The sequence below is a fragment of the Anopheles maculipalpis genome, chromosome 3RL (genome assembly GCF_943734695.1).
Source record: "Anopheles maculipalpis chromosome 3RL, idAnoMacuDA_375_x, whole genome shotgun sequence".
Lineage (NCBI taxonomy): Eukaryota > Metazoa > Arthropoda > Insecta > Diptera > Culicidae > Anopheles > Anopheles maculipalpis.
This window is the reverse complement of record NC_064872.1, coordinates 27,852,789-27,878,386: the sequence shown is the minus strand read 5'-3', so window position 1 is coordinate 27,878,386 and position 25,598 is coordinate 27,852,789. Positions and strand designations below refer to the sequence as shown.

The following is a 25,598-nucleotide window of genomic DNA, read 5'->3' as shown; positions in this document are numbered from 1 at the left end:
TGTCGCAACGTACGGATAACGTGTTTGTTTTCTTTTTAACCGTAACTGTGTGTATGTCTGGTGTAAGTGTGTGCTTGATACTCGCTCGTAGAAGATACGGCTTTTGTGAAGCATGGAGCACTGGACAAATTGATCTAGTCGTTTTGATCGCATTTCGAAAGGAAGGGTCGCTATTTTCTAAAGCTTTAGTTAGTTCAACAGCCTGTGACGATTTAGTTACCTTTCCGGTAGCGTCTGAGCAGCGAGAGCAATTTGTGTGCTTTTGGTTGCTACCGGAAATCGTTCATTAAATCGTACGATGTGTACTTGTCAGTGAAAGGATTGCATTGGTGATTGAAGAATGCACACTTTTCACATGCTATGTCATATATAAAAGAATAAGTATTTCTGTGTAAAAATAATCTGTATCAAAGGGAAACAAATTCCACGTTCTATTTCTTTTCATAGCTTTTAAATGTGAAGTGTTTGACAGGTTTTTCTTCTGTTTTTCTTCTTGGATCTTGGCTTGTATGAAAGCCAACGAATGGCTTACAAGACTTGCTGATACCACGCAGCTGGATAGTCAGACCGCACTACTGGACTAGTTGGGATTTGAACCCCGGTTCTGCTGTGTGAAGACTGCGCGTCTCTGCCGCATTACCATCAGGCCGCCCTATCAAGAATCCTTATAGGCCTTTTAGTTTAATTATTTATTTGTGTCTATCAAAAGCAGATTTGCTTTGACATTTAAATAAGTAAATAATTAATTCCACAGCGAAAATAAACCTTTGTGTGACATTAAATGGAGGCTTTACCATTTGTTATTCGATGAAGATTGATTAAATCCGCGCGTGATTTGTTATCATCCATTTGCGCTATATGTTGTAGATCTGCCTGCACGAAAATCATCCAATCATCTATATTCAAATCGTTCATCCATACATCATGCAACGTTTTTGTTTTTCTCATTCTCCTTGAGCTTCCATAGAAGCGACTTTTTTTGAGCTGGGTATTGAAAAAGAAAAACACATCAACTGTGCGTATTTTAATCATTATGACATGTACAGTACAAACGAGTGTGCACAGCACAGGCACAGGGACCACCACCCGGGAGATCAATACTTGACTGTACAAATCAGTCTTCTGACTTTACCGATTGGCACGATGAACCACATGGTCACATGAGAGCGAGTCCGCTGTGACATGGGAGATGGAAATGAAACTCCATTTACATACCGTAACGATGGCACAATTCAGCACACCATCACCCGGCAGGCCCGGCTCTCACCACCGAGCACCTCGTATCCTCTTCAATCGGAATCGGAATTGGAAAAATGGCACTCCCCACACCACACTTCCCCCATCCCGAAGAAGCATAAAAGAAAACGAGGAAACGAATTTTCCGACAAACGCACCCATCGTAACATCGTTCGAAGTCAAATTTGCTTTTGATCGAGCAAGCTCACCGTGCTTTCGGTCGATGTTGTAAAGGATAAACTTTGGGCTAGAATGAATAAGCGATCAAATGGGAGGGGTGGAGAGTGTGTGTAATAAAAAAATGAGTCTTTTTTGCTTTTACTTAAAAAAAAAACAACAAACATTCAAAAAAGGGCGAACCGATGGCAGGAGCATTCTGACGCTGGTGAAAGATTTTAACGCTTATTGACACACCTAACGATGCGAGGAAATGGAGCCCGAGTTTTGTCGCGCTTTTGGAGTTTGATGTTGTTTGCTTGTTATTTTTCTTTGTTTTGTTACTGTGTGAATGAGTGTGTGTGTGTTTGTGTATGTGACTTGTGTACCGTACAGCTGTTGCTGTTGACATATGATGAACTATTTGTTATAGCGTACAGCCTTACATTAAGATGTCAAGTTCGTGGGTACTGTTTTTGATATCTTACAAGGGCTTGTTTTGTAAAGGAGTAAATAAATGGTCGTTTTTGTGTTTATTTGCTACTACACAACCCGTTTTTTGACAGATTATCAGGGAATGTTGCAATATTTATAACAAAAATTACGGTTTATCAATAAAAAATTGTTATCATTGTTAAGTAATTAAATTAAATTTAGTTCAACAAATATTTTTATGATTCAAAAAATGTTAAAAGTATAAAAATATATTAAAAAAAGGGTTATAACATTTGTTTTCCTTATCCCCCGCTTAGTGTTTCTACTGGTTACTAGAGTCACATTAAGTTGTAATTGAATTTTAATTAAAAATGCCAATCAGTACAACACGTCAGAGAGAAGCAAGTGTGTACGTTCACGGCGAGTCAATAACAGTGAACTTTTGTCATGATCGTACTTGGTCAAAACTAGTGAGAGGTGTGTTGCAACTTTCGTTCCGTAATATTCATAAATAAAATAAAAGATGACATTGAAGTTGACAGTTTATTGAAAATTTATTTGCTTAGTCTTTAGTTAATTTTTTAAATGTGAACAAAACAATAATTGCTGCGTAAAAAAAATACCTGAAGGTCTATTTTGAAACTTTAGCGGTTTTAATTCCAAAATAATTTTGCAAAATTGTTAAATTGACAAAATACTTTTGGTATACTATGGCCGAAAAATCTCGAAATTAGTTATTTTTTCTGTTTATCTTTCATGCATGGTAGAAAAGTATGGTGAAATCGCGACCTTTAGTTCACTCTCGATTTATTCTTTATTTTATTTGTCCCACCATCGCAAGCTTGGTGAATCATCGGAGACAGAACACTACAATAGCAATGTTTTTTTTTTAAATTTATTTTAGTCTGACGGCTCTACGCCGTATTGTCATACAATAGTAATGTCTACAAAATGAAATGAATCGATGCCATGTTGCGGTGTACTAAGTATATAAATAAATGGGGTTTTTTAAAAAAATTATCCATTACTGGTTAATGATTTAAGAGGTAATTTCAGACATACAATGGCCCACAAAACTTGTTGATACTTAGTTATTCGGTAGCCAGTCCTCACTACGGGTAAAAGGTCCAGATGGAAAAAGATTCCCGGTCCATCCCCTTTCTAAAATATCAAAATAAATGAAGTAATTGCTCCGTTACGGTAATTATTCTTATTTTTCTTTTTTAGTTATCATACGAAGCATACTGTTTGATCTATGAACACGAGGAAAGATACAATTTTCAATGTTTGTTTACTACTACTCAGATGATAATTTTTAACCACGCATAGCTATACTGAAGGTTCACAGTGACTATCTCACGGGGAGCATACCAACTTTCGTCACAATGGCGCAGTCTTTGATATTACTAAAATCTTCTTATGTTTTTCAATAAAAATTAAGATCACGGCACAAGTTGCTACTACGAAGGACTTGGTATGAAATCATTTCTAAACCTTTTTACCACATCCAGGACTTACAACAAGCCAGCAATTGGCAAAGTAAAACACTTCAACGTGTGATATCAAAGGTTGTGAAATAGATTTTTATAAAGGAAAAATTTAAAAAAAATATTCCGAAATATCTACATTGAAAGTTTCTCATGCTTCAAGCGCCGTACCGTAATAGCCTAATGCATCTCGGTCATTTTTGGAGCTGTTCCAAAACCCCAACACATGTGCGCTCTATCAACTGTGCTGTTTGAACTACGGACAAACAGAAAGATAACATGTTGCTAAAGGCATCCACTGCGAGACGTGATGAGGTCACGAGATTTTGGCTGTCGTTGGGTTTTCTGGTAGTGTTTGCATGACGTGATAAATTATTTCGTGTGCTGTGTATTTCTTATCAGTAATCTCAAAATGGATTTTAAAGCTTGAAACTTTAAAGCGGGCTTTAAAACTATAAACTATGGGCATGAAGAGAAGCAACTAGATTAGAGTTGATTCATTTGGTTAGCATTACGAGAGCACTCGCGTGAAACCAGTACCATCCACTGTACCAGTATCATTATCGGTACGAAAAGAACACTTCACAACAGCACTGGTTGATGGTGTAACCCCAACAACAAGCTACCCAACCATCGTACATCTTTCCGGCTTCTAATGGCACTGGAGTAAATTCGAACAAACTAATGGTCAATATTTTCCACCCGAAGCATTTTTCGAGAGTATTCTGAACCGGGTCCCGGTCGGGAAAGCGAAGAGCTGTGTAAATAAGCAACTTCGAATCGACCTACTTTGGTCGAGGATTTCCACACCGGCAAATAAATTCATTCGTGTCCTGCAGGACTCGCCACCAACCTAATAGCAAGGTGATAATGATGGTGGTTACGATTATACGAGCTCCAACTGACCGATGTATGCAGGGGTAAAAACAGGCAAACGACACAACAGTAAAAGAAAAATCCAAACCCATACCTTGTGTGAGGAAATTGTACCAAAAGTGAACAGGAAGTCAAAATCGCTTTTCCGGGTTTTCTCATTTGGAAACCCGACCATTCCCGGCGTATGCGTTCCTAGCGAATGGGTAAATGGTATATAAGGTTTGGGGGTTTTTCCCTTTCTTTTGATTTTTGGCTAGCAATAATATGGAGGTGATGTGGGTATTCACCGTGTTGTTCCTTCGTGACCCGTTTGCTTCACGTCCATTTCGATTGCATTGTTCGAGCGCCCGATTCTGGGTGAAGGGTGTGTCACGATTTTTTTTCGTTCACACCTCTACCTGCTTTGGATGGGAAAAGGGATCGTTGGATGGGAGAAGGTATCACACCACTATTGCTGGTCAAATTGAACGTGTTTCGAGTGCAGTGTTCCAATTATGTAGGACGCATTCCCGGTTTTTGATGGTGGTGGGATGAGAACTACAGGAACGGGGTACGCATAATGATCCAGTCATAAAGCCAGAACAGGAGTTTTCACCCTCTTTTTGTGCAGCGGCAGGTTAAAAGGTGAAGTGTATGAATGTTGCGTTTTCATTGAGCCAAGTGTCAATGAATTTCGAGAGGAAGCAAATTAAATGGAGGTGCAATTATTACCCATTCAGCTGGTGGATTTATAGCGAGTGGTTAAATAGATTAAGAGCTTCGGTGTTTTTCCTATTGTCCTGGTTGAATGGGACATTGGCGGGAATTATAGCTATAGAAATAAAGTGTGCCATCGAAGCGATTTAAGTGTACGGTTGCAGTTGCAAGATTGAAACGAATAAAAGGTTTTTTTTACCTTAGGTTTGCCTTACTACCAGCAGTACGACCTGGCCGTTCTTTATGGTTGAGCTCATTGGAGTATTGTTTTCCTTTACATTTGAATTAGGTAAAATAATATCCAAAAAATGATTGAACCAATTGTTACGACAATATATTTGATAGATTTATTGAGGCAACAACATCTATCTTAGCTTGATTTAAAAAGAAATGATTTAGACTCTAGAAAATATCTGGAAATCACGCCTAAAATTCTGCAATTTGTAGAAATTCACTGTAAAAAGAGGAACAATTTTAAATCGCTTATGGATTTTTAACGTATTTAAAGAGATCACTGGAAGGCAATAGAGGCGTACCGGTCTTTGCACGAGAAGACCGGGAATTAATTCTTATGTTGACAATTTCCCCGTGGTGAGGAATGACTATTTAATTACGTGGTATCAATAAGACTCGAATGTGGTCATTCCTTTGGCAAGGATCTGGAAGCATTCGTGTACCTCTCTTACATTTAGCCTTACCCCGCAACCGTGGAGGGCTAAATCTGCATATACCGGCCATCAACACCCAGGCGCTGCTGACCAGCAGGTATGTCGCAGAACAGGACTATCTGCGAGTCGGTGGCCAGCAAATTTTGTACGCGGGAAACCCGCCGAACATCAACTCTGTTCCAACAACTTACCCGTGCCTCAGAAAGGTTGTCATGCAGCTAGCATACATACCAACCAAAACAAATAAGATCACCGCCCTAGCGATTCGTCGGATGTTAGTTGAGAGGCTTCCCGATACAAAGGTCGAGCAGGAATCTCCAACCGTAAACTGGCGACTAGTGTGGAGCAACATCGGTTCGCAACGGCTGTCTTCCAAACAGAGATCAGTCTTGTACTTGCTGGCACACAATAAAATAGCTCACGGAGAGCTATTTTCCAGGATGATTCGTGGATCCTCAGCTTGCGCAGAGTGCTCTCAGGTGGATACAATTGAACACAAATTTGCTTTGTGTTCCAGAGTGTCCACAGCCTGGAGTATTCTGAAGCAAGCTATCCAAAACGTCGAGCCCTCCTTTACTCCCTCATTCCAAACCCTCCGCTTACCTGTCCTAACAAATGTTAGTAAAAGTAAGCGAATCCCAATCCTACGTTTGTTTGCTAACTACATCATCCACATTGTTGGAAACAACAATGCTGTGATTGATGTAGAAGTCCTTAAATGTTCATTGTAACCTTTGTAGTTGATTCTCATATACAGTTTTTGTTTTCTGTAAATTTTAAATTAGAATTTAAGGTTTGTTATGTTTTTTTCTAATAAATGTTTTATAAAAAAAAATGCCATTCAATGGCCCGCTTGTCCTTGCAAGTTATCAAGCCAAGAAGCCGAAGAAGAAATTATGAATTTGCTTACTTTTAGGCTTGCACCGGATTCATAAAACGTGTTTTAAACGAGCGTAAATAATTCAGAAACTATTGAGAAGATTTTATTAAGAAGATTACGACATGATATTTACGTTATTTTTTGAGGAATTTGAAGGTAATTTGTTTCAATAATCGAAAATATCGAGATTAGAGGTATGCAATGAGAAACCAAAACAACGAAGGAGAACTATTTACTCAATTTTCAGATCAAACTCTAGAACAGCTCATTTTCAACCTCAAACTCCAAAAAGAATTCCATTCTAACGGCTTTAAAGTACATGCTTTCATAATGAAGACATAATACCTCCTAAAAGTATGTAACATTTTGTATAAGGCACCACATTTTGTAAAGACATTTTTGGCGCAAAATTGTCCTTCTAAGCATATGTGAAATTTATTTTATTTTACATAAGTTTTCGTATTTTTCAAGCTATAAAAAATCATATGAACTCTATGAATGAAATGAAACGAAGTACATTCACCCATCCTGTAAGGCATAAAATCAACTGTCAGTTTATTCAACCGCGTTTATCTACCCACCGTAATAGAAATGCAATGCAATCAAGAACAAAATCAATGGAGGAAGCAGCAGCGAAATAGAAATGCCGTCAGTGATGAGCCGAGTTTCATTTCCACGTCGTTTAAAAAATGTTGCGTGCCAAAGCACCATTTCCCGGGGCTTTTCTCTCTATTCAGCCGAGCTGCCGGGACGGGTTTGGTGCTTCAGCTCACCGGATCGATGATGTACAGTAAGCACTTTATTTTGGTCCTTCTGGTTTAACATGCAACATGCAGGTATCGCTTCAAGCCCGGGTAAGCCGGTACTGCTGCAAGGTGGGCGCACTTTAGGTTCCGTGCGGGTGGGAAGAAAATTTTTGCACAGGAGAAGTCGCCCGAAGGAAGTAAATCACTACCGGCGGAGTTTCAGTTTGGCATGCAATTGTTGCCACGGTGGTCAGCCGTGGTGGTGTGCGAAATGTGCGAAGCAGGTACGACTCCACAGCAAACACCGAAGTCCTTCCGTTTGGGACAGGGACTGTGTGTGGCGTGTGTGGTTTCTGTTGCATGTCTCATCGCACACCTTTGCCACGGAATTGATGCACCGGAACTGTGCGGCATTTTCGCACAACACGGCAACGATCGTTATTTAAATATGGGTGTTTGGTAATTCTGGGGGCAGCAACTTGCACAAACTGTGCCTTCGGCTGCGCATGCAAATGCAACATTGGAAAGTATGCCAAAAAGTCAATGAACTCTAGCGGAGAATCGATTTGCTTAGGGCTTAGGGTTAGACAACGAGTCGTTGAACTCGCTAGTTGGTTGACCTAGGGTTGTGCGCTGTGTAAAGAAATTCTTCCAGGGGTCGTTTTTTTAAAAAAATCCAGAGAGTTTCGTGGATTTACTGCGTCTCAAAGGCAAAAATCTATTCAAAAATTGCTTTCAGAAAAGCGAAAGGAAATAGAATTGTAAAGGATGAAACAAATCAAGCCAAAGGATCCGCAATGATGTAGTCAAGAAGCTGTTTTTCTCTTCTTCAACGTTGTCCCCCCGAAATCTAATAGGAATGTCGCTGTCCGCTGATTTGATTGGGTTTATTCTCTCGAAGATCAAATATCAATCAATAGAAGTGTAGTTTTTTTTGTGCGGCTTAACAAGAAACAAAAAAAAGTTTGACATTTTGATTTTCTGCTTTTCTATTCTTTCATTACAGTTTTCTGAATGGACAGATCATCATGATAATGATGCACCGGATGAAGGTAAGAGATCACGTTTTTGTATGTTTTGTTGAAGGATCTCGGAGTGTTTGTCCAAAGACTATCGCCCCATAAATCATTTCATGATGACCGAACGATGGTTTGAAAGAAAATTGTTCTTCATTAGCGGAAGTTGCAATCAATTTCTTTGAATTACTCAACAGTAGCATCTTTATTTGGAGTTTGTTCTGGATTTTGTGATCATTTTATTATTTTTGCTCAAAATTTTGGAGTAGGGATTTTCAAACTCGTAACAAATTGCTACAAAATTTGATGGTTTAGTTTTCATCTTTTTTTTTTGGATTAACAACGATGACTGTTTGTGTGTCAATGAAAGAGAAAATCTGTCATACTTTCATAAACTAAAATTATTCAAAACTGAAAAGAGTCCTAAAAAAATATTCAATCTTAGAAAAATATGAGCATTTAAAATATGTTCTTGAATCGGCATTGATTTATTTAATTTATTGTTCACTCCGGATTTTAAAGTAAAGTAAAATTACCATAAAAGAAGCTAAGCTTCAACCATAACAAACAATAAGTTTCATTCGGATTTCATATGAGTTTTCCTCGAAGCAATTATTACACTTCTGAAGGATTTTATCATTTTCATAATAAAAAACGAGCTGTACGATCGAATGGTGATGTTGAACTCTACGGCGTTGCGACAGTCATAAAGTACGGGTCATTGCATCCAATAACAGATTGCCACCGAGCACTATGTCGGGCCCATGTTTACCGCGCGTACAATATAATTAAATAATAAATAGTCGATTACGGACGCCATATTGAACGCGGGTGCAGTGGGTGAAATAAAGCATACCGACCGTGCCGGAGAGCTCAGCGATAGTGTCCGCATCTCAGTGTATTTACTCTTCCCGGCCGCTTAGACTTTACAACGTGCATCGGCAATCGTTTCGACGAACTAAAACGTAAAGTATGCAATAAACAGCCAATAAAATACCAGCTAGCAGTAACTAACAAAAGCGCTTCGGATAAATCTTCTGCGTTAGCGGTGTGTATGATGGAATGGAACACTTGGGTAGGAGAAAAAAAACAAGCCTTAACTAACACTTTCCTTACGAAACCGAAGTACACAGGCAGCGGAATGGTGCTGATTATTTATTTCCCATTATCGTTTCCGTTTCGATTGACTTGAAATCGAGCAGCAAGCGAATGGGGATGATTGCGTGCAACCGGGGCCCTTCGGAAAGTCATCGTGATCGCACGCAACGGAGACTATTTGTTTTTTTTTTATCGGAATAAGGAACCTGTAGAAAGAAAAAAAAATAATTGTGCTAAGAAAAAAAGGAAAGGAAGCAGAAAGTTATGTTTGCAAACGGTCTCCTAAAGCGAACCTGATGAGAGAGAAGGGAATCGTTTGCTCCTGTGGCGCCTGCCGTCTTCACAGATGACAGTGTGCAGAAAAGTTATCTGTTTGCGTCTTTTTGACCACCCAATGGGCAGAGCTGTCCAGCGCCCTATCGCAAAAGGAGCTGAAAACAAGCTTTTAAAGCATTTATTATCGGAACGTGAATAAAATAGCTTGGAGTAGAAAATATCGGTGAAATATGAAATATTATAGCCTGGCAGTATGCAATTTGCACTGCACAGTCATCGAAATGATAGTTTTTAAATCGATTTCCTCTAACTACTTCTGCCAGCTGGGAACTAGCGGGGTGTGCGTTCTCCCAGTGCGAGACAATTTGGCATAAATGAATGCTCGGAATGAACGAATCCAACTAGGAGACAAAGAAGAACCAGAAAGGCATCAAATTGGAATTTGATATCCAACAAAGCGTCCGAGGACAAATTTATCGTTCCAGCAGACAGAACCATCTTTCGGTAAGACTTTCCGGGCCAATCGGGTTTTGTTTTGTGCCCTTTAGCAGCTTGCCTGCGTCGAGCTGGATATGTGGGGACGTCTTTAGCCTTACCAATGATACCACAGTCTACGGGAGCCTATATCAAGAGGAGCAGTGTAATCGAATCATGAGAGCTTGTTTGCTATTGCCAGCTTGCCCACGTCATGGTGAAGGCCTGCTAACGGTTCATCCTTGTGAGAACACACTTGCAATATATCCACTAGCAAACGAGCGTGTGTGTGTATGTGCGTGCTTATGTGTATACACTTTTACTTTCAAGTGTGCTTGTTATTTGTCCCCTACTGGCTTAAGCTGTTAGGGTACTGAGCAGCAGTCATCCTTAGCCTCGGTGATAGAGCGAATGGTACTTGGAACCGTAAAATGGTTCGAACTGAGAGATAGCTTTCGGGGTTGGGATTGATTGAAAATGGTGTTTATTGCAACTACGCCAGATGTACTGCATGTGCGTTTACCCGTACGCCAAGCCGTCGGTCTGATTGCGCCCTCGGACTTGGAAATCAAGTGTACGATTGTAAATGTTTGATTGGCTGTAGGTGACAGCTAAAGAAATTGATTTACTACCAACTGCCAGCTGAAGGAGGATGGTTGAAAAATGGATTTATGATGCGTTTGTTTGTGTATGTGTGGAGAGAGTGGAAATGGTTTTCTCTTCCCCATGAAAAAGCTGAAATGAAGCTACAACATTCTCGGCAATGGAGGGAATTTTCGATTGCAATAGAAGTCTTAATTGCTAAACGAATGATTTCGGTAACGACAGAACGATGCCGTATGATTAATTTTGCAATAATACTGAGAGAGATCGTTGTGTGATTTTAACGATCTTTAAGATTGGGACTTGCTTTGAAAAGGGCACACAGCGCAAACAGATGCAATTTATCCTTATTTACGGCTTACAGATGGGAAAACAGTACACAGCTAAAAGCAAGTCTCATGCTTCTTCAAGCCTCTAGTTTCTGGTTGGAAATATTTTATTCAGATCATACCCAAGAGATCCTGTCTTACGTCCGTTAGCTTCTGCACGATGAAAAGTTGTTCGCAAAACTCTAACGCTGTCAATCATGTTGAACGTGTTTTTCCGTTCGCTCAAGCACAGTATTTTACTTGCCGTGCGGAAAAAAAACATTCGCACCCCATCGATGATGAGCGGTCATAAATTTGCAATCTATCTACCATCGTTTCGCTACTGTACAGCAGCAGCAGTAGCAGCAGCAGCCGCCGCAGATCGATAATTCTCATCTTTGGTCAATAATGTTTCTTAACACCTCGGTTGTGTTGTTGCTGTTGTGCGATGATTTGTTGGCTTACGGGCATTTTGCTATCCGATGGAGACGCATGGTGGTTTGTGAAATATCCAGTCACGTGACTTTCGGTGCTAGAAATGCGTTTAGGGATTTTTTTGCGCTCAATTTTGATCGAACAAATTGACGCTGAACAATAAGGTTAGTGAGTTAAAAGTGAGGATAAAAGATTAGCTTTGAAAAGAAAATTGTGGTGCATTTAGGTGCGTTTTAAATTAAGATTTCAAGTGTTAATCGTCATATTAAAAATACAAAGCATGGCATGAAGTGTAACTACCAACAGGGTGTACAATATGAAAGGCAAATTGGAAAGCAGAACCATCTTCACTTTTCTACATGCACGAAAACAAAACGGAACTAGTTCCACGAACGATTATAAAGAAAAAAAGAAGAAACGAACGCCCGCTCCCATCACTCATCGTCGACGAATAAAGCGTACCAGCGATCTATTTTGACGTGGAGAATATCATTCCATCATCCTTAATTCACCACCATGCTCGTCAGCCGAGTCTGATGCATTCAGTTCAACTACTAGCGAGTCATCCATCTTCCCATATCGCGTACCTCCTGTACTGTCTGTTGTCTCTTTCTGTTTATCTCACTATCTCTCTCAAGTAAGCGGGAGAGGCACGACCAACCGATCAACCATGACCGTACAGCTCGTTTTCTTGCATTTCGCCTGCTCTTTTCGTTCTGCTACATGAACTGTTGTTAAGTTTTATGGTCTTGGTTTTTTTTTAATTTTTTTATTTAAAAATGCAGTTGCAATAAAGGATTTTTTTGAGCTCGATTTATTGTATCCCCAACTTTCCCTGTGTTTCTTTCATCATTCCCCTATGTTTTGCGTGCGTGCGACCGGTCGGTTTTGTCAAAGGATGCGAGAATGATGTTGGATTAAATTATAAATGGTACTTGAAAGAAAATTTTCCTACCAGCATCCCCATGTTTGACTCTTTGTCTTGTTTGTTGTTTACCTCTTCTTTTTCCTCTTTTCGGTGTCCTTAAGTATCAATTTTTTATCTCTTCTCTACTGCATTGGTGTTTGTGTGTTTAACAAACATGTATGATTATGTATGATTTAGTTTAGTGAATGCAAGGTGTTGTCTTGTTTCTATTTTATAACAAAGAATGATTAACTTTACTGTTAATAAATGGTATCTTATTAGCAATAAGGCTTGCCCGATCTACAGGAATGAATCAAAATAAAATAATGTAGTATACTATTGACATCTTAAATTTAAAAAAACATTGTATTTTATTGTTTATTTTTCTTCAATCTTCTTCGCTCTTTATTTTCTAAAATCTAGATGCTTTTTAAAAGGTTTTTAGCTTTTACTTCCAGTAGTTTGTATGTTAAAAGTTTAGCTTAAAACAATTTTAAAATGTTACAATTGTATAATTGTAAAATTATGAAGCAATCTGTAGATCTAATGAAAACGTTTGGTTGATGAAATAAATAGAGCACTTAGTTTGATGCTTAGAAGCTTAGTTTATAGCAAATTCATAATCGATACATTAGTTTCAATCCATTTAGTAGGAACTTTTGAATCATTCAAAGAAATGTTTTCCATGTGGGAAGCAAAATTTAGCAAGCTACTGGTGGAACTTTTCAATCATATAGTGGATTATTGCATTCAATCAGGGATTCACAACTTGACTGACGAACTTTGGAACTTCTTTCGAACAGTTGGAGCTCGCATATTACAATGGGAATATGAAAAATATTATCCAAAAGCTTGTTTACATCAGAACGCAATATCATTTTCATTTGAATGAGTGCAACGGAAAAAATAGAATGAATTGTTTTAATTACTACTTCCTTACCCCAGTGAACGTAAACTTCCATTAAATGATTGCAAAGCTCCACAACGAGTTTGATATATTTCACTATCTATTTGAAACATTCTCCATGTGATTCTACTTTGCCACCATCTGGATCGGAACCGTGTATTAGCTTTAAGTTAGTATACATGATGAAAAATATTAGATGACCGTTAGTGCTTTTGAGTGTACAAAATTATTGTATTTTTTTTATAAAACCAAGAGTGCTTAAACTTTATTAATCATATTACATATTTTGTCCCAAACCTCTTTTGTCATTAAAGTAAATAATAAATAAATACTTTTCACTGGTTTAATATCATAAGCTATGCGATATGCATAGTCACACAGCGAGTCTCAAAATAGATGCCCTCATTTTGAAGAACGATTATCACCCTCACTAGCACGTGTTTCTTCCCTAGGCTAGACTTACTTGTTGCTTGCTCGAATTTAGTTGCTCCATCATTATTTTTAGTTTTCCCTTACCGCCAATCCAGCGCCACCGTGCCGATTGCATGTTGATACTGTACGTTCGATGCAATTGAATTGTTGTTTCTAGTACACGCTCGTAGATATAGATTTGTCACGTTCCAAGAAACAAAATTATACCAGGCGGAAAACGATCCCGAAACCGGATAACAGGAAACGTAGGGATCTTCGTTCACAATAATATTGACCGGAGTGGGGAAGAAACATAAAGTAAAGATTTGTACGAGTTCTCGTACGTGCTTTTCTTGTTGGTGATGTTTGAAGGTGCAGTGTGTTCCGTAGCCGCTTTATAGATTTCTGCTTCGTTAAAGCGATCGTTAGCGAGTGAAAATCAGCTTTACCAGGCTGACAAAGGACTATGGTATCGATATCGGTGCTCGGTGTGCGTCGTAGTGTCGTGTAATGTCAGCACAAATGTAACCACTGCCAATCAATTGCGACGCGCGGAGGTTGAGCAAGTCGAGCTGTGCATCGGTTGTGTGATGGAAAATTGATGCACATTCCGGGTAGCGGAGTAGTTTTCCCCTTTCCTTTTAGCGTGGGAGCAAAAAAAAAGCTTTTACGAACCTGATTCTTCAATCAGCCGGCAGTTGGGGTGAGCAAATCGGATTACACACCAGGCGAAACGCGACCTCAAGAGTGTAGCGTAGGGTTTGTGTTTTGCGGTGGTGAGGTTTTCCTCAATAAACCACGATGGCCTCCCCGCAAAACGGGGTTTGAAGCAGAGCAGGTGCGGGTTAATCTGGATGACAATTCGAACGGCACAGATGTGTTCAATAAATGCATCACAGATGTCATTCGGGTTGAATGGGCGAGCACGAGAAGAAAATGGTGAATCAATTCGAATGAAATAGATGCTTCGTGCGGTCGCTGTTTTCATCGCGCTCGATTTAGGAGCGCATGAACGTATCACCCGCTGGTCGATAAACCGATTGGCAACATAAATTGGCAATCATGATCGTAGTGCGTGGCCTGGCTTTGCCTCACCAACCGGAAGGATGCTGCTGGCTGGCATCCCGCGATATCCTGTGTGCTTGGGCGTTTTTTTTTTTCGGTAATTGGAAAAGCCTGCCGTGTGGTGGTAATATTGGGTGGGGGGGTGTGAGGAGCGATGGATTCGGTCGATCGATTTGCATGATTAATGTTTAATTCGGAACGGATCCAGGGTGTTCCGGGCCTGCGTGACTGGTTGGTTGATTGATACGTCCTAAGCTTGTTGTTGTGCCACCGGTGGCATGTTATTTTGAGATTGATAAATGAAAATGGGGTTTATTTTTTATTCCGTTCGATGATGTACGGACATGAAAGGGAACATAGCTTTAGGATGGGATGGAGTGAATTAAAAAAAAAAGAGGTGGAATTGTGAAGTCAAATCATGCATCTGCTCTGATTGTGAGCAAGATGGATGAATGGCTCATAAATTGTTAGTTAAACATCATTTAATATGATAGGGAAGCTAATTAAAACCCTTAATACTATTCTTACCGATAGATAGTGCAAATGGGATCAGGGGTAGGCAACCTTTATTTTATTAATCGTATTACATGTTTTGCTTATTTGTTGTATTAAATTGAATTCAATTGAAGTTTACTTATTTTAGGTGAAAAAAGTATTATTTGTAGGATTTTAGTTCTACTTGAAAATTAAATATATATTTTTTTAAAATCATTCTATTTTAGTCCAAGATGAATGCTCTTTGTCGCATAGTCCTTATACTTTGAAATAAATTGTTTCAAATATTTCGCGTGAGGTCAATAGCTACTGAACTATTTGAAAGTATATATTGAAAACTTTATAACGTTCCCAACGCCCTGTCAGTAGGAAAGCGCTCAGAAGGAAAGGAGAGAAAAGAGAAATCAGAAAAGGGCAGGGCGAACCTGCCCTGGGATCATTACGGGAGCGAACGATCAGTCGCAAATAAACCGGGAACGAACAAAGATCAGAAACGTTTACAAGCGCCCGCTAAAATCAGACTAATTTGTTGGTTGTTTCTCTTACTGCTTACCAATAAACTAACAGCGAAACAGAAAAAGTAAAAAAAGCGGCGCCTTTTTCTAACAGTATTCATGGAATTAAGGCGAAAATGCATGAAAAATTATCCGTATTGAAAGTTCTTTATTTTGTAAAATTTGTTTTTGGTTTTGAGATGAAAACTCACTGTTGACTTATGCCTGGGGTATCACAATAATGTTTTTTTTTGTTGTTTTTTCAAACATTACGTACAAAAATTTAGCATTTGTTCTTAAAACATAGAAATATTAGATCATAACACTCATCAAAATACATTCTTAACTTCATCTAATTAATTTATATGAGTTACAAGAGTTTAATAAATAAATAAAAAATCTAAAAATAGGTTGTTAACCACTGAAACTGATAAAAAAATGTACCACGCCAGATAATCCGGCACGATTAAGCTCACCCGGGCTGCTCCATCGGTACAGCGATGTTACTGCTCTATGGCTCACCGCCCGTTTCGACTAGTTGGATAATGTCGATGTTAAACAAGGGATAAAACTGATCATCCGTTTCTCTCACATACACACACACACACACACACACACACACACACACATACATGCGGCTCACTATCGAACCACACACAATCCAATTAAAAATGACATTAAAGTTTTCCACCGGTATCGATAAATCTTTTAAGACTTTGTACAAACTAGTTCCGGCTAGTTCATTGAATGTGTTTCGAACATTTTGCGAACGCTTCAAGTAGATCATTTTCTCGTGTCTTTTTCTACGTCATTTCTTCTTCATCCTGCTGGAGAAAAACAAAGTTTTTACTTCAGAGTGTGCAGTTGTGTTGTAGCTTTGCGAACATGAACATGGCGGCGCATGTTCGCACGAGCCGGTAGTCTGGAAATAACTTTCTCTTTTAGCATGTTTTGTTGTTTAGTGTAGTGAACTGCGGGAATAGGCTCAGCAGTGCTTGGGCATCATTTTTTGTATGGTTTTGAATTTGTGTGTTTGTATAGTTTTTAAGGAACTTTACGATTCTACTACGAGAAATAAGTTTATTTTACTTTTGTTGTGGTATTTCGATTTCTTTTACTAATATACTATTGTATTAGTAGTCAGTCACAAGTATTTATGCTGATTGATTAACTCACTTCTATGACCCGACTAAAATTAAGCAATCTGCTTGACAATACAGTGCGTAACATAATTGTGATACACCTTGTTTCATAAGAATAATATATTTTCGTGAAAGATGGAAGCACTGAGCACACTTCACGGGTCAATCAAATTTGTAGTCACATTGAAAGCAATTTATTCAGCGTATTTGCCATCTATTAAAAGTACATCTTTCGTTCATTGTAAGTTTTATTATGTACGCTTACGCTGAATCCGTCCGTCAATCGGCCAATAGATAACAAAATAACAAATAGCTAGAGAAAATATTATTACTTTCAATAACTTTTTTTTTCAAACCATGTAGTCATATAGTCATGTTACGCACTGTTCTAACTTGCTCATGCTTTAAAGTTGATTATAAGTGTTGTTAACATTATTATTCCTTCCAGCATCTTTACAAATGAGTCTACATTAGTGGCCGTTTTAAAATTTGTTGCATTTTCTCTCTATCCTTTACGATCTTGCTCGCACCGTCCGCCTTGTTTTCCTGTCTCTAGCTGATTGATTGGAATGATTGTACTGTTCTTCCATTAAACTTTTTTACATTTCCATGTAATCAATACTCCATTTACTATCATAGCTGTTTTATCTTATTTCCCTTACAAATTTAGATAATAGCCAATTGTACGCCTTATGTGTAATTTTACCTTTCAATTCAGGCTAACACAACTAATCTCATTCAACCATCTTCACTCCACGTTTTGCAGAAAGTGGTGAAGAAAATGTGGGGCAAAACGACTCGATGGAAAGTACAACGCTAAAGAGTAAACTATTCATCAAGAATGAAAAATCGGCTGCTCGGCGTACGTCGACCCCGGAATCCATGACCCAGCGGGCGGTGACCCAACGGGCCAGCGGACCGGCAGCCGGCGATGGCGATTCTACCGCGGACCTAACGGCGGGCATTGCCGGTGGGGGCCCGAGCGGGGGCACCGGTACAGCAACAACAACAACGATGGCCACCAACGATCGTAGGGATACGAAGGTAGACATACCGCTACCACCGTACATGACGCCCTCGGCAGAGAAATTTGCAGATAAACGAGTTAAGGTAAGCCTTGGGGATGATGGTCACAATGTGTACCAACTGAAGCTATAAAAACAAAAATGCCTTCAGTCATTGTGGTTTGTGTAAACAACAACAAACGGCTCGAGTCATCGAACGATGCATAAGGTTGGACGCGGCATTATGTGCATCTTTTTCGCGTCAGTTTTTTTTTATGGGGCCTTATGGTGAGCAGCGAACAGGGTAACCATCTCCGGAAGTCAAATTCGAGTCTTCGTATGGCCTTCACCACGCCAACTTTTCCCCTCAAAGGGAAAAAGTTTACCTGAAAGCTCGTCGACAAATTCGCCCGGTGATGTAGAGCAGAAAATGTCACTATCCCTTCATTTATAATGCATTCAGGTGTCATGGTGTGTAGCTCCATACGGACGAGTCCGTATCCGTGTGCTGACACACCTCCCTGGCGATCCCCAGCCATGCCATCAGGAACACATCGTTTGTAAGATACCATAATCCCGACTCTCAACACCCATCGGTACAGCGATGCCACGTCGCCCGGTCTATCGGGACACAATGGTGGATTTTGCAGCGTTCCGTTCTCTCCAGCTGTACAGCTGTTCCTGTTCCCGAGCTAAGGATTCGCGGAGCAGAGCTCAGGTTTTGAAATCCCCAACTCCAATGAGATACTTTGCAGGCCTTCCCTGGTACCCGATGCTCGGGTACGGTACACATCATTATAGTTGGATCACTGCAAACATCAGTGCTGACGGTGAGAATCCGGCACAGAGCACGAACGCGCGATGTAGGACCAGCATTACTAATGAAGATGGTCAGAGATACGGATCGGCAGATAGACAGAGAGAGTGAGAGGCAGAGCGGTAGGAAGTTGGAGCAAAATCTTTGCTAGAAAATGTCCACAGAAATTTACACACAACTCAAGAATGCATCGTTGAAGCAGCTCCATTTATCTCAATTGGAGCTTATCGGACGAGTGACGAGTGCGGTTCGAGAATGGTGCCTAGCGCTCTGGCTCGTGGGTCGTGTTATGATTGCACGATAGGGTATTACAATGTTTTTTCTTTTGTTCCTCTCCGCTTTCGATGAGCGTCGTTTTGTTCCCGGCTGGGAGCTGCTGCAGTGATGTCTTTTGTAAGGTGTAAGATTTACGTCCACCGAGGATGATGTATTAGGTGAAGGTTTTAAGTCCATCCTTACCAGATAATTAGCTCAGAGTAATTATGTGCTCATGGGTGGTGCTTGCGTATGTACTACAGGAGTAATGTTTCAGTGTGTTGAATTACAAACTTGGTATTTAGCTTTCAGATTAAGATGGTGTTGGAGATAGGTTGTATGCTCTTGATGTCTTATTTTCGGTTAAGTTTTGCTCTATTGCCAATTTATAGATCTTATGTGCGTTCTGCAGCTATCGTTACAGTCCATTAGGTATCAGATTAATAATATTTAATCTTTTTCTTAACATTGAAATCCTTGCAAATAGTAGTTGATTGGAACAAACAGCACATAATGTATTTATCATACAAAAAGAAATTCGTTTCAATCATGAAAACGCAACGATAGCCTACCTTTAGGCGTTGACGCAGTGTTTGTAGCGCAACTTTTCAATAATTATTCGTTTCTGTCCGGTTTTCAGCATTCTACACGCGTTTTATTGGATTCCTGGCCATCACACAGCTGTCAATTAGATGATATTGTCATCTTAAAAACGGGCACGATAAGAGCGAACGAAAAAAGTGTGCCAATAAACAATATTGTGCAATATAAAACGGTATAAAATGAGTAAAATAAAATCTAAAAAAATTCACAAGTGCGTCATAACTTTGACGAACGCCACCGCGAAATGCATCGTAAAATAATCGTCTCGTCTTCCGTTCCATTTTTAACAACCATTTAAACAATTTCACTTCAGTGCCTATCGACGCATCTGTGTCTCAGCTAGGGAGCAAATTTGTTTTGTCGTTGTAGAACGTTGGTAGCTTGTTAGGCTTGTTGGTGCTCCAACCAACCCACGAAAATGATGATGAGATGGCCACCGCGAAAAAAAAAACAGGAAGTTGTTGTTTTTGTCCACCATTCCGAAAAAGATCTTTTTATGGTCCTTCATAGAGTGTTGTCTCCGTACTTGCTAGGCAGTATCTGTTTTCGTGAAACTTTTGCGTTAGATTGTATCGTCTGTTTCGTTTGTACCCTGAAGTCTCCAAGTTCTTGTCAACGTTGGTTTTTGTGCTGTAGCTGCTGGCAGTTCTGTGTTCCTGTTGTATCTTCCCAATTCTGTATGACTTCTGTCTGTCTGGAGACAGTAGACGGTAGTTCATCGGTAGCATCAATTAACAGTAACCACATGTGAGCTTATTTTTACCCTTTTTTCATTGTGCTCCAACATTCAACCCCAACAGAGACACAGCATACACGGCATGATGGAGGAGGAAAATGTGGTCCGACCGCATCAGGAAATCGCCGCCCTATCGCTGGAGGAGAAAAAGTACTTGCTTGCGGTCGAGCGGGGTGATGTCGCTACCACGAGAAGGTAAGGGTGTGTGCGATGGACGCCAGTGGCGATAACCACCAACGAATGCTCTGAATCAGCAGATCAATCTTGTCGGTGGTGACCGTGTAAACATTATAACCTTACGACTGCCGCTTCGTTTCGTAGGATATTGGAAAAAGCGGAAGCGGAATCGCACATCAACATCAACTGTGTCGATCCGTTGGGCCGGTCCGCCCTGCTGATGGCCATCGATAACGAGAATCTGGAGATGGTGGAGCTGCTCATCAATCATCGGGTCGACACGAAGGACGCTCTGTTGCACGCCATTTCGGAGGAGTTTGTCGAGGCAGTGGAGGTTCTGCTTGACCACGAGGACAGCTGTCACAAGAACGGTGATCCTCATGTTAGTACATTTGCGAGACTTTACACGGCGCTCCATGTGCAACTTCGTCTTTGAGAACTGATGTACATTACATTTTTCGGGTGCTTCTTTTTGCAGAGTTGGGAAGCCTTACCACCGGATACGGCTACCTTTACGCCGGATATAACGCCCCTTATACTGGCAGCCCATCGTGATAATTATGAAATTATAAAAATTCTGCTTGACCGCGGTGCCACACTGCCTATGCCGCATGACGTACGGTAAGCGGAAAAACTCTGCAGTTTTGACATTTTAAGCTATAACGAAAAAACTTCTTCTACACTTCAGATGCGGTTGTGATGACTGTGTTACTTCTCGGCAGGAGGACTCCCTTCGTCACTCTCGATCACGCATTAACGCGTACCGAGCACTGGCGAGTCCGTCCCTTGTAGCGTTGTCATCCAAGGACCCCATACTGACCGCATTCGAGCTGAGCTGGGAGTTGCGTAGGTTAAGCTTTCTGGAACACGAATTCAAGGTGAGATACGGTGCTCGTAAAGTTTTGTGTCGCTAAGCTTAAACTATTTGATTACTGCCTAGAATGAGTACCAGGAACTTCGTCGCCAGTGTCAGGACTTTGCAACGGCCCTTCTCGATCACACCAGATCTTCGCACGAGCTAGAAGTACTGCTCAACCATGACCCCACCGGACCGGCCTTTGAACATGGCGATCGGATGCATCTCAACCGGTTGAAGCTTGCGGTAAAGTTACGCCAAAAGAAGGTAAGCAAGAGAAAGCAAGCATTTCCATTTCGTGGACATTTTCGCACTCGTCGCGTTTTACGAGTGCAGCTTCGAGTGGGCCAACTTCGAATTCTCTTTAGCGCAGTTAAATATTCATAACCGCTAATTAGCATGCAGTTGCCTGTGTGGCGCGAAGGCAACGTTTGCGTTTGCGGTTTGACAGTCGCTAATTGGAAGCTAACTTGAAGCGGGCTCGTTAGTCCTCGGGAGGTTCGTGGAGAACGTCAGCCTAATGGTCACCAAACGAAGAAGAAGGGGAATGCTGAGCCAATGGGTAAATTTACATTCGACACACTATTTGCATAAAGTGCTGGAGCTCACAATGGGCCACATGTTTATTGTTATTGTAATTGTTTCAATAATGTTTGTTCCATTGCTCTGTCAGCGATCGAGATAAGTGGGGTGGAGTGATGTGTTAATAGGATCTGTTATGAATAACTTAAAAACTTTAATTTGGCGGTGTAATGATTTTGATTGCATAGTTATGATAACCTGTTTTTTTGTGGTGGAGGAAATGATGATCAATATTATCAGTTCAGTAGATTAATATATTTGGGAAGCCGTGGTAAAATGGTGCTGCTTTTCAATAGTAATAGCAATTGTGGATGTTGAAATGCTTTGCATAAATAGCGGCGCTTACCGTATGGATTTTAAGCAAAGCCATGAATATTTTTGAGATCATTTTCTGTAACCGTGATAATTTACAGTAATTCTCGGTCCAAAATAGTGCAGCGTAAGAACACAGCCAAGGTTGTCCACCAACCCATTACCGTCTGAGAGCTGCCTTTGAACAAAAAAAAAGTTTTTTTTAGTCCGGTAACATAATTTCTGACGTTTACACAAAAGTCATAAGAATTACTATAATGTGAAAAAAGCTGAACGTATTTACGGAAACTTTATGAAGCTTTTTATGTTCATATATTTGAACGTTATGGAGCAGTAGTTAAAGTCAGTTTACATTAAGCCAGTGACGGGGGCCTACAAAGAATCGTCCGTTAGCAAATTTAATTTGATAACGGACCCAAACTTCGATTCCGCTTGAGAATGAGAATGAGAAAAATAGTCATTACTACTAAGTCTTACTGACATATTTTTCATCTAAAAAATGCTTTTTGATAGTTGAATTATTACTGCTCGTTACACTTTTTACCTAAAAAATTCATGCAAATGTAAAAAAAAATTAATAACTGTCGTAGTCTGAGGTTTAGGGCTGCCCGGTTGAGTCGGCGACAGCAGTGCCGGACTTCACACGACCATCCATCCCTCTGTAGTGAGGACTGACGACCAACTACGTGGTATCGGCAAGCCTAGTAAGCCATGCGATGGCCAGCGTCACCTTAGAGTTCGTTAAGCCAAGCCAAGAAGAAGAAGAAGTCTGAGGTTTATTGTCAGTGCTAATAATTCAAAGTGATCTAGCGAGTTGTCGAGTAGACCGGCTTCAATAATACAATGAGCTATTTTATGACTCATACGGTGGGGATTTTACGAAACTCATACGAAGGGGGAGTATAGCTGTCCCTCCAAGAGACCGAGTTTTCGTTGGATTGCTTCTTCACGAGCGGAAAAGATCCAGCTTTATTAGCATACTCAAGAACAGATCAAACTAGGCAGCAACAAAGTGTTTTGATAGTCGAAGAATCGTGAATATCTTTAGCTATTCGCTGTATTAGACAATACCTTTGATCCGGCGTTTGAGTTGACTGAATCGTGTGAAGGATAAATTTTCTGACTAGAATAATAAATATGATTTAGCGTCTCTAAGTGTTAAGTGTTTGACATCCCTGATTACGAGAAAAATCAGCTTTGAAATTAACGAAACATATTTTTCGCTTTATTTTGCGTATGTTTCATGTTTCAAAACAATTTAGTTTCATGTCATTGCCCTTAGAAGTTATACCACCTACATCACAAGTTGTTAAGTGAAATGATTTCGCTTGCAAAGGACTATTTGTTCATAAAAGTAGAAGAATATGCAAAAGAATAGTATCATGAAGGTGAACCTGAAATACCAAGCTGAATGTCATCGTGTTTTTTTAACGATCCTCTTGTGTATTTCGGGTTTCGTTTCCCACACCCCTATACTATGTTGCTATTTGGTCACCTTCCCAAGCCCACACACACACACACACACTGTTCTAACAACGTAAAACATGGTACGGTAAAGATTTACGTAAATCCTTCGTAAATCTCTACATTCCACGCCAGCTGAATTCCGCTCGTTCAAGAATGCATCCGCATGTGAAGTGGCTAATTCAGCAGGAAAGCATGAAATGCTTGTCGGACGACTGTCATCTTTTTTGTGTGAGGCTCTCTCACATTCCATTGTGTCCTGCTGCAAAACCTGCCGTCAGCTTGTACGCGGGCCGGATTGTGTTGTGTTTATACATTAAAATTCATTAAAAAAAAACATTAGTACGATTTTCATACAACCCACTCTCAAGTCCGTTGGTTTAAATTGATTCGCAAACAACCACATTCAAGCTTCGAGAAACCATACCGAAACTTCCCTAAACGTGTGCTTCCTGTTACTGCTTTCCAGTTCGTTTCACATCCAAACGTGCAGCAGCTGCTGGCCAGCATCTGGTACGAAGGGCTGCCGGGCTTCCGGCGGAAAAACATGGCTCTGCAAGCATTGGAAATCGTGCGAATAGGTAAGTTATGATTTGTATGTACGACTCGATTTGCTACAGTTTCTACAGTTTATAAATCTAGGCAGCAAACTCCCCACACGGTGCCTAAACATCAGAAAGGAGTGGCATGAATTCCATCGCATTGCATGAAACAATTGAAGTAATTTGCTTTCATCGCTCTTCTAAGCAAACGAAAAACCCAAGCCTCGCCTGTTTGGGAAATAATAAAGTAATTGACTCATTAGGCAACACATTTCCACCTATCTTGGTTCGGTCGGCCACCATTACCGCTGGAAAGGGAAATGAAATCAAATCAACCGGTGCGGCTCATTAAGAGCAACCACTATCCTTTTACGGATGGGAACGTGGCAGAACGTGCAGCAATAATTAATCGGAAATCATCTCATCCTGTTCGGTCCATTCCAACACACACACACACATACACTCTTTCTCATACCTTTCTACTCCTTTGGGGGTTTTCTTTTTGTCTGCTCAATCTCTTTTGCAGGCATCATGTTTCCGCTGTTTTCCTTCTCGTACATCATCGCACCCCATTCGTCGCTCGGGCAAACGATGCGTAAACCGTTCATCAAGTTCATCTGCCACAGTGCGTCGTACTTCACGTTTTTATGTAAGTCGAGAGGTCGATTGGCTTTTGAGGTTCGCGTGCACATTGGGCAATTTGGCGGGACAAAATCTCTATAAGCCAATAAATAATATTTTTTTCCATCCTATTCATTTGTGGATAGAATACATCTTGTGTAGGAAAGTAAAGATTAACAAAATGTGTTTTGAAATAATAATTTTTTAACTTTTTAATTTTCAAGTACGACGGCACTTTGCCGTATTGTCATAATTTTTTCAACTGTCAAATAATATCAAGCATAATATGTTATACCTAATGCAAAAAGCACTGAATATTTTCAACTACACATAATGTAAGATGGTCAAGTAATATTCAATAAAATAATGATTTTCTTAAATGTAAAGTATCAATGAAGAAGAATAAAGTTTCATTGTAGCATAGTGTTTGCATACATTTAGAACGATTTTTAAACTATAACTCGCAAATAGCTCAGCACACTTTCTCATAGAAAGGAAAAAAGGTTTTGTCCCACCATTTGCCCACAGTGCATCGGTTCAAAGCTTTTGCTCACAGATTCACTTGTAACATATACCTTTTACCCATATTAGTTCTTCTTATGCTGGCGTCGCAACGAATCGAGACGGTGATGGGTGGCGTGTGGGGAGCGGACGTGAGCCAGCAGCATGACGAAGTGCCTACCAAGCGCGGTGCTAGCCCAACCCTGATCGAGTGGCTCATATTGGCCTGGGTCAGCGGTAAGTGGGAATTAAAAATGAAAAATCTAATTAAAACTTCCACGCTCTATCTGTCCGTTTACACACACACACACACACAC

General features: G+C 40.2%; 1 protein-coding gene across 3 annotated transcripts in view; it reads left to right on the top strand.

The window, feature by feature from the left end:
* LOC126563864 (transient receptor potential-gamma protein) overlaps positions 1-25,598 on the top strand; it is a 46,470-nt gene that overhangs the window by 16,147 nt on the left and 4,725 nt on the right. The window contains exons 2-12 of one of the 3 annotated variants that reach the window (XM_050220642.1): positions 8,187-8,232; positions 12,288-12,321; positions 17,578-17,921; positions 20,291-20,421; positions 20,548-20,785; positions 20,882-21,024; positions 21,092-21,281; positions 21,344-21,526; positions 24,087-24,198; positions 24,686-24,808; positions 25,372-25,518. In XM_050220642.1, the coding sequence (XP_050076599.1) occupies positions 17,613-17,921; positions 20,291-20,421; positions 20,548-20,785; positions 20,882-21,024; positions 21,092-21,281; positions 21,344-21,526; positions 24,087-24,198; positions 24,686-24,808; positions 25,372-25,518 (1,576 nt within the window). In that variant the 5' untranslated portion in view covers positions 8,187-8,232; positions 12,288-12,321; positions 17,578-17,612. The remainder of the gene's footprint in view (positions 1-8,186; positions 8,233-12,287; positions 12,322-17,577; positions 17,922-20,290; positions 20,422-20,547; positions 20,786-20,881; positions 21,025-21,091; positions 21,282-21,343; positions 21,527-24,086; positions 24,199-24,685; positions 24,809-25,371; positions 25,519-25,598) is intronic. The other 2 variants (XM_050220643.1, XM_050220644.1) reach the window with 2 other exon arrangements.